Source organism: Erigeron canadensis, chromosome 3 (assembly GCF_010389155.1).
Source record: "Erigeron canadensis isolate Cc75 chromosome 3, C_canadensis_v1, whole genome shotgun sequence".
NCBI lineage: Eukaryota > Viridiplantae > Streptophyta > Magnoliopsida > Asterales > Asteraceae > Erigeron > Erigeron canadensis.
This window is the reverse complement of record NC_057763.1, coordinates 44,242,822-44,252,881: the sequence shown is the minus strand read 5'-3', so window position 1 is coordinate 44,252,881 and position 10,060 is coordinate 44,242,822. Positions and strand designations below refer to the sequence as shown.

Here is a 10,060-nt window from a genome sequence, read left to right as displayed (position 1 = left end):
GATATACAGTATATGTGTATATATATATATATAATATATTTACTTCACATATTTATCAACTTTTACCGAAGATATTTTTTTAACATTTACATATTTTAGTAGTATGCGCAATATATTACCAGGTATTTTAGTTCAGATATATTGTAAAAGTTCTTTTGGTAGATAATTATAAGATATTTTATTAAAAATTTATTTATATTAAATAAATCTACTTTTTATTTTATTCTTTTCTATTTTTAATTTATCCTTCTATTTTTTTTCCATCTTCATTCCTTCACTATTTTCCACTCAAAGATCAAAATCATAAGACTCGAGTCCTTCATCACCTTTAATATTTCATATTTTGTAAGTACAAAACACAATATAATTGTAACTTTATTAGTGCTTTTATTAATAATATTAAGATCATAGTGTTCGTGATATTTATTTGTGTAATAAAAGAAAGATATATATATATATACGGAATATATGCATAAAATTATTTGGAGATAAAAATGAAAAGAAAAAAAGATCACGAAACCGTTGAACCGGTCAAACCGGACCGACTTACATGGTTTGGTTTGGTCCGGTTAGACAACACGCTTGGTCAGGTTTGGTTTGAAATATGTTGAAACCGTGAATCCTGGTTTGGTTTGAGATTTAGTCAAAATCGGACCAAACCGGACCACGAACACCCCTAGCAGACATATTTAGATGAACGAAAGACATCCAAATAAACGAAAACCTTACTTAGCGAGACCTCTGATATATGATATATCCATTTTTCAACTATCTGGTCACTGTTAACCAAAATCTAAACGACTACTAATGTAACTTCATGTTTTTTTAGTGGTTTAATTCTTACATGGTTATATATTTGTCAACTTATAATGTTATAAAAATTTATGTCATTAATTATATATGTTTTCTGCATATTTTGCGGGTATTAATCTAGTTGTTACCAACACAAAAAAGTAACTCCCAATGCCGTCAAGTGGTGTAAGTTGATGGAAAGGTGAGAGTGAAATATTTTAGAAATTTAGAGCTTAAAGTGTTAATTATTATAATAAATGTTCAAAGTGTAAATTAATTAGTTAAAGTCAAATTTGGTAATTTATAAAAACTCTTTCTATAGTGATGATTTATTAAGAGTAATTTAGTACTTTTGCATCTAACTATTTTTAACACTTTTTAAAAATAAGGATTGATAATTATTATAAACTATATATAGGAGTATAGATATCGAAGTTTCAACTCAAGGGTAGGGTTGTAAATGAACTGAACAGTTCATGAACCGTTCGGTGGGAAGTTCGTTCGTGTTCGTTCGTTTAGTTAAATGAACGAACATGAACAAAGCTCTCGTTCGTTCATTTACATTAGTGAACGTTCGATAATCTGTTCGTGAATGTTTGTTCATTTATGAACCATCGTTCGTGAACAATAGTTCCTCGTGTTCGTTTACATATATATATATATACATAATCAACTATATTGTAAAAAATAGTTTAAATATAAATATATACCTTTATATAATATATATTATTAATACCTAGTTATTTAAAAAAAAGTATAAATAAAAGTACATGATTTATAAATACTCACGAACACAAACGAATGAACATGAACAAGTCGTTATATTTGTTAATCTGTTTTTGAACCGTTCGTTAAGTTAAACGAACGAACACGAACAGGGTTTCATTCGTATTCGGTTCGTTTACAGCCCTAATCAAGGGACCTAAATTACCAATACAAATATTATTATTTTTTTTAACAGTCAAAATACCAATACATTAAACTCATGTATCAAAACGATATATATAGTCCAAAAACACTAAACCCTGTACTTTCTTTCCTTCTTACTTAAAACCCTAGCCAGCCCCCTAAAAACCCCACCGAACAAGATATAGAAAAAAAACCCCATCTTTTTCGCAGTTGAATTCAGAACCATGAAACAAGAAACATCAGGTGGTTCGGGCACGGTGGTTTCAGGGCGGCATAGAACGACACCACATCTTCCCAACAATCCGGATTACGAGCCTTTGAGGGAGCTTTTTAGTCATCACATTCAGTCATTTGATCATTTTATTGAATATGGTTTAGAGAAAGCACTTATGTCTATCAAACCCATTGATGTTCTTGATTCCAACACCCAATTGAACCTTAGAAATATCCTTCCTTTTCTTATTTTATATATATGTGTGTATTTTATTTTATTTTAGTTTTTGTATTAAGGGCTGATTAGTTTTTAATTTTGACGATACCCATTGTAGACAGTCTTACCTCGAACTTGCTTCATGGGTTTTGTTTCTTGTACAAAATTGGTTATATTCTTTTACATTTCAGGGTTTTTAGGTTTGTTAAACTATAAAGTTTTGTTCTTTATGACATGTTAACATATTTTTTTTAATGAAAAAGATTCGGGTGAAATCGGGAATCTTTGATTTTTTTTAGTTAAACAAGAAAAAAAAAATTCTTTAATTTTGACATGTACATATTTTGTTTTTATATCTAAATAATTATCTTATGGGTTTACTGAGTGAAATCGTTTTCCTGTGTTTTTTTATTACAGATTAATCGGCTTAAGTTAATTTTAAGTTTGTGAATTTATTGTTATATGAAGAGGTTTCTTGAATTTATTACGTTTTGTATAAGTTTCTTGCTTTTTCTTGAATTATACTGCAATTTTATATGCTGCCTGAATTCTTGTTATATTATGTTTGATTCTTGACCTACATTATACTTTGGTTTGAGAAACCGGAGCTGTATCCTCCTCTAAAGGAACGAAATTCTAAGACTCAACAATATATTTATCCCGTCGAGGTAAAATTTGTGTAATAATAGATATCTTTAAGCAATGTCATTTGCTAAAAAGTGAAAACATGTGAACTTATTGGTTATCTGTATTTTTAAACTACAGTGTAGACATGCTAAAACATCGTATACTGGTAAGTTTTTAGTGAATGTCTGCTTCAAATATGGTGATGGGCCTAATGGAGCTGTAATTAGAGAAAAGTTCAATTTTGGGCAGTTGCCTATTATGTTGAAGGTATAGTAAGTGTGTCATCATTGAATACTTTTTTATTATTATGTTATTAAAATCGATTGGTCAGATACCTCAAGGCACTCAGGTTTCGTTATCATCTGACATTATAAGGGTTTACTGAAACCTCTTGCAGTCAAAACTTTGTCACCTAAGAGGTGCTGATCCCGATAGACTCGTGGCTTGTAAAGAAGAACCATCAGAAATGGGCGGGTATGTAATTTTACCTGTCTATATCATATATTCATATGTATGTATTTAGTTAGCTGGTTGCTGAACTAAAGGATGGTTCGACGTTTTGACTTTACAACACTCAAATTATTTTCATATTATGAATTAGTATATTTGTTTTCCCTCTGTACTTCACTAGCTAACAGTGTGCTACGTGTATGACCATATGTGGTTTCTTTACATTATGCTATAGGTACTTCATACTAAACGGGCTTGAGAGAGTTGTCCGGCTATTAGTAGTGCCAAAAAGAAACTATGTAGGTTATTCTTTACTCCTATCACTTATTCCAGTTTGCCAAAAAAATCGCTACCCACTTCTTGTTATTTCTCTTCTTTTCCTATTGATCACTTTCTCACCCATTAATGTCCATATTTGCAGCCGACTAGTATGGTCAGAAGTGCTTTTCGCAATCGAAGAGAAGGGTTCACAGATAAAGCTGTGGTGATAAGGTTTACTTCAATGCTCATGGTTTTTTACATTCAGCAATGAATATATTAAAAAAGTTGCTGATTGGTTATTTTTGGATTTTTTCTCAGATGTGTTAGAGAAGATCAATCAGCTGTAACAGTCAACTTGTATTATATTAATAATGGGAGTGCAAGGGTGGGATTTCGGTTAGTAATGATTCTGAGCTAGTGGAGTTTTCTATTGTATTAAGTAAAGCAGTCTAATCTTAGTTTCTTACTTTGTAACACGTGTAGGATCCGAGGGAGGGAAAACCTGTTACCTGTAGGCCTCGTTTTGAAGGTATTTCAACGCACATGTTTTTTTGCAGAAAGTATAGTTATACTAATATAACAATATCCTTACTGTGTGGGTTATCCTTTTCTTTTTTCATTCCAACAGGCCCTTATAGATACTACTGATCATGAAATTTTCATGAGTTTGACATCGGTGTACAATGATAAATACGAAAATGCAAAAGGTTCAGTTGGTACTCAGATTTTGGGTGAAAGGGCTAAAATTATTCTTAATGAAGTCAAAGACCTTTCTCTATTTACCCGCAGACAATGTTTGGAGTACATTGGTATATGTTATTCTGTCACCACATCTGTTCATCTTTTTACTGATAGTCAATTTCAATTCAGATGCATAATATCCGTACCTTATTCAGGAGAGTACTTCAAGCCGTTTATGGATGGTATGGAAAGGGAAAGTCACTATGCTGTAAGTTCTATGTGTTTGTATATTGATTTATCTCCCTGTTATTTTGAGTTACAACTCTGTTATTGATTTATTTCTCTTGTTTGTGATTACACGTTTATATATAGCATTACCTCAACATCTTTATTTTTGTAGGTTGCTGATGCTGTTTTGAGAGAATTTATATTAGTTCATCTTGATAACAATCATGATAAGTTTAATCTTCTAATGTAAGCAATTAATTTTGTTTGGCACGTATATGAATATGATCTTTTCATAATTTGGTTCTTGTCTTTGTAAGTACTGACATGTTTTTTATGTAGCTTCATGGTCCAAAAGCTTTTCTCGTTCATTGATCAAACCTCTATCCCAGACAACCCTGATGCATTGCAAACACAGGAAGTTTTGCTGCCAGGTCACTTGGTTACGATATATGTAAAGGTATTCCCTTGGCAAATTTGGCAGTTTCTATTATCTTCCTTTTATATCTGGAGATTAATGCTTAAAAAGGAGGGTTATAGATTCAGTTGAATGAAAGTGTCTGTGTTATTTGTGTTTTCTGCTCATTTTCAGGAAAAGTTACAAGAATGGCTACTGAAAGCTAAACGACTGCTTCAAGATGAAGCTGATAACAGAAAGAAAAACTTTGAGTTTGGTAGCTGTATGTTATTTGCCCATCTATTTAGAAGCGAACTTTATTAGTAGTTCTTCATATTAAAAGGTGGACAATTATTTCCTAACATTTTATGTCTTTTGGGGTTGAACTATTGCAGTAGCTGACATTAAGAAAGCACTGGATAAAAATCCGGCAAAACAAGTTGGTTCAGCGGTTGAAAATATGTTAAAAACTGGAAGATTAGTTACACAGTCGACTCTTGATTTAAAAGAGGTATTCATATACATCGGTTTTAATTAAAAGTCATATGTAGAAAGTGTTAATTTGTTGAGTTAACTTGAGGTGGCGATTTTGTTTGCTAGAAAGCTGGTATGACAGTCCAAGCAGAAAGACTCAACTTTCTCCGTTTCTTGTCACATTTTAGAGCCGTTCATAGAGGTTCATCTCTTGCAGGGCTTCGCACCACAAGTGTGCGTAAGCTGTTACCAGAGTATGTATAAGCTTTATATTTTCTGAATGTATTCGTTAGCTTTACACTCTGTATTATTTTATGATTCTGTTTTTCTCTCCCTTACTTTGTTTATCCTTGACCTGTTTACAGGTCATGGGGTTTTGTATGCCCTGTCCACACACCTGATGGCTCTCCGTGTGGACTGCTAAATCATATGACTGCCTCATGCCGTAAGTGTATTTGCATACAATATGTTAAATTGCTGTAAAATAATAGATCATTGTTGTATCGTAGCGCAATAATAATCATAAATTTGACAATCATATCTGACACATTGTTTATTTAGAAAAGGATTTTCCTAACTTATGCTTTAAGTACTAAAACATTGATATAAATTTTGTAATCATATTTATGTATTATCAATGATATCTCTTAATTGATTGCATACCAATATGTGCCTTGAGGGCACAAGTTAAAAAACAAATCTTTTTGTACCGTTTCTTGGAATGGAAAGATTGATAGATATGTATATGGAAATTTATGCCAATTACGCCATCTTAGCGGGTGAGATTAGGGAACAAAGAAGTGTTTTTGGTCAACCAAACCCGACTCTTTTCGACCCACACTCTAAAGAACCTGTTATGACTAGTTAACCAATCATCCTTATCTGTCTTGTTTTGCCACCTCTAGTTATTTAAAATGTTACTGCTTTTGGATAACCTTTTACTGATTTTGTAAACAAATATAGGTATTACCTCTTATTATGATTCAGAAGGAAAAATTAGAGATTTTTCAAGAATACAGAAGTCTATTTTTGATGTTTTGGTTGCTGCATCCATGATCCCTTCCTTGCCGAAACTTGTGAAAGCTGGCCCTCCTGAGTTTCTTCATGTTTTACTTGATGGGCGAGTTGTTGGTGCAATGCCCAATGATAGAGTTGAGAAAGCAGTCAGCCACTTACGGAAGTTAAAACTATCTGCAACTTCAGCGGTTTGCTTCCTTGCAGTTTCAACATTCCTTTCCATATATTGATGTCAGTGGCTTACTATGTATAATAAACAGATACCTGAAGATCTGGAGGTGGGATATGTACCTATTAGCATGGGCGGAGCGTTTCCTGGTCTCTACCTATTCACAAGTCCTGCAAGATTTGTCCGGCCCGTTAGACAGAAGTTGTTACCTGCTGAAGAGAAGAACAATATTGAACTGATTGGTCCCTTTGAACAGGTAATTCTATCAATATTTTAGTTTACATACAGCTGGAGGTGGCATTGCCCATTTAAATGAAAAGAATTTGGGTTAAGTACTAAAAAGTAAATAATAATGATACACATTGAACGTGTTAAATTTTATTTCAATATATAAATGCTTACAGATTTGTACATTGTTTTTTTTAGAGAAATAGTATAATAAATATCAATAATATCTAATAAATCAGCTATCTAATGTATCAATAATTTCCAACAAATGGGCCAGAAAGTGTTGGCGGGCCGGCACAGCATGACCCAACCCGACTTCTTCTGCCCCACACCTATTTTTTCCCTTTGGCCTGAACCCATTTTGACCTGGTACCTGATTTTCCACTTTTACATAATACAAAAAGAATCTTATTAATATAGCCCTGTGCTTTGATATCATGTTTCAAAAAATAGTGAATACTTGCCTTGAATGTGTATTCGTAGGTCTATATGGAAATAGAGTGTCCAGATGGAGGCAATGGTGGGAGATTAAGTGATTTTCCTGCCACTCATGAAGAAATTCATCCAACAGGAATACTTAGTGTTGTTGGCAATCTTACTCCTTGGTCTGATCATAATCAGAGCCCAAGAAATATGTACCAGTGTCAGGTCATTATCTTGTAATTCTTTATTACAGAGTAAAGTTGGTGTATTGTTTTACAGCTTTACAAAGCTGTCCCAATTTTTATTTTTTTTTACTTATGTTACAACTTGTAGATGGCAAAACAAACAATGGGTTTCTCTTCACAAGGAATCAATTGTCGTGCAGATCAAAAGCTATACCACCTTCAGGTTTCTTCAGTTTATTATATTCTCGATTAATTGTGCTTTTGCCAAAAATCATTTTGATTAAATGTATTTATTGTTATAAATTTTAGCTGTATTTATGTACATGCTCATGTTTCTTTTTTCGAAATTGGTTTTGCAGACCCCTCAAACCCCAATTGTGCGCACTGCTACATATGAAAAATATAGGATTGACGACTCTCCGTTAGGGACAAATGCCATTGTGGCAGTGTTGGCTTATTCAGGGCAAGTGTTTTGTAGAATATATGAACTTGAATTTTTATTCATGTTAATTTTAGTTTTGTTTAATTTGATCTTGTATTATGCAGATATGATATGGAAGATGCCATGGTTTTAAATAAGTCATCTGTTGATCGTGGCTTTGCTCATGGTCACATTTACCAGGTAAGTATTCTTGTAGTATTTAAAAGAACCATAAATACAGAAGAAGCTTAATTATGAATGTTATTTGCAGACTGAATCTATTGATTTGGCTGATGAGAGGAGCAAGTCTGATCGTTCAAATAAAGTATTTAGAAGGAGCAACCTAGATAAGAAGACACATGAATTCATTGATATAGAAGGGCTCCCGTATGTTGGGCAGGTTCTTTTTTCACCTTTTTTTTCTCTGTACTTGGTGTGTTATTTTTTGTTATATTGTTAACTGTCTACCGACTTTCAGAGGATAAAACCAGGCGAACCGTATTATAGTGTGTATAATGAAGTCACAAGTACTTCATTCAATCAAAAGTTGAAGGGTTCAGAACCTGTCGTAGTTGATTATGTTGCTGTGGATGCTAGAAAACAAGGACAACTACAAAAGGTGGTACTTAGTTCTAAATTATTCATATAATTTAATGGACTTAAGTTTGTGAAAACGTCATATTTCTTTTTGATTACAGGCAAACATACGTTTACGTCGTAGTAGAAATCCTGTAATTGGTGATAAATTTAGTAGTAGACACGGACAGAAAGGTGTATGCTCTCAACTATGGCCCGATGTTGATATGCCCTTTTCAGGAGTTACTGGAATGCGGCCTGATCTTATCATTAATCCTCATGCATTTCCTTCAAGAATGACAATTGCAATGCTTTTAGAATCTATTGCTGCAAAGGTATATTGTAATACCCAGTAATCATCACCTGTTACTTTTGTAAAATTATATACGGCAAATTCTTAAGGTTTGTATTGTTATAGGGAGGTGCATTACATGGAAATTTTGTGGATGCAACACCTTTTTCTAGCTCGGTTAAGAAACCAGACGGAACCTTAGAAAATGAAAGTGATTCACTTGTCAATGAACTTGGTTCAATGTTAACTGCCCGTGGGTTTAATCATTATGGTGTAGAAGTTTTATACAGTGGATTTTATGGGACAGAATTGACATGTGAGATCTTCATTGGTCCTGTATATTATCAAAGACTTCGACATATGGTTTCTGACAAGTTTCAGGTGCGTTATCGGTCTTCGTTTTTTAAAAAAAAAAAGATTTTTGAATCTGCTTGCCTAATATAAAATGACTCTGGGTTCAGGTTAGGTCAACTGGAACCGTTGATCAAGTTACACGTCAGCCTATAAAAGGAAGAAAGAAAGGAGGTGGTATCCGATTTGGTGAGATGGAACGTGACTCGCTTCTTGCGCATGGGGCAGCATATTTATTGCATGATAGGCTTCACACGAGTTCTGATCATCACATAGCTGACATCTGCTCTATTTGTGGAAGCATCCTTACAACTTCCCTCATCCAACACCAGAAAAAAGTAATGAGGGAGATTGCTGGGCTGCCACCTGGTAGAATCCCGAAAAAAGTGACATGTGTTTCTTGTCAGACGAGTAAAGGCATGGAAACAGTTGCTATGCCTTACGTCTTTAGATATTTGGCAGCAGAACTGGCGGCCATGAACATACGAATGACTCTCCAACTAAGTAATAGAGCGGGTTCTTAAAACCATTCTCATGACGCCTTCATTTTTTAAACAATTTTGAAACATCTTTCAAATCATAGACAATATAAACTTTTGGATGCACAAAATAGGTGCTTGCCAGTAGCTAGATAAACCGGAATGTTTATAGTGTTGTGTAAGATCTCATCTTATTTGATTCTCTTCTTTCTATTGTGTTTTTGATACTTAAAACAGTTTTTATATTTAATTCCAGCCTTAAAAGATGGAATGTTTTGTGAGAGTTTTCTGAATTTTCCACATTTCGTACAGTTTGCATGACTTTCAAAGGGTTTTTGGACATTCATTTTCCTTCTACAGATGGCATATACGATAGGCTAACATAAACTTGTTCACGAAGCAATACAATGATATTAGGAAAGTAGATGCTTTAGATATATGGAACCTTGGGAAACATTTAATATTTTAATCTCAATACCCAATAAGTAATCAATATGAGAGTAATCAAAATCATCAATTCCTGATTACACACCAAACAACCAACAGTGTTGACATCAACACCACGTCCAAACTAACATTGGTGGCCGTTCCGGATTAATCTCCAAACAAAAAGGTTGATCTTTTTAGGAATCCATTTTTCCACAAATTGAGATCAATGAGCTTACGGATTTGA

The 10,060-nt window shown here is 33.4% G+C and overlaps 1 protein-coding gene across 1 annotated transcript; it reads left to right on the top strand.

Annotated features, from left to right (window-relative positions):
• The first annotated feature begins 1,825 nt into the window (after positions 1 to 1,825).
• On the top strand, positions 1,826 to 9,670 carry LOC122593753 (DNA-directed RNA polymerase I subunit 2). The gene is made up of 27 exons (XM_043766199.1): positions 1,826 to 2,145; positions 2,720 to 2,799; positions 2,897 to 3,025; positions 3,156 to 3,232; positions 3,444 to 3,507; positions 3,630 to 3,700; positions 3,788 to 3,865; positions 3,953 to 3,998; positions 4,098 to 4,278; positions 4,366 to 4,418; positions 4,551 to 4,624; positions 4,718 to 4,835; positions 4,968 to 5,055; positions 5,168 to 5,283; positions 5,373 to 5,500; positions 5,612 to 5,691; positions 6,210 to 6,451; positions 6,524 to 6,688; positions 7,144 to 7,308; positions 7,417 to 7,491; positions 7,628 to 7,731; positions 7,815 to 7,890; positions 7,961 to 8,089; positions 8,168 to 8,308; positions 8,388 to 8,600; positions 8,684 to 8,938; positions 9,019 to 9,670. Exons 1-27 carry the CDS (start codon positions 1,926 to 1,928, stop codon positions 9,430 to 9,432), a joined length of 3,582 nt encoding a protein of 1,193 aa, XP_043622134.1. The 5' UTR covers positions 1,826 to 1,925; the 3' UTR covers positions 9,433 to 9,670.
• The last annotated feature ends 390 nt before the right edge of the window (positions 9,671 to 10,060 follow it).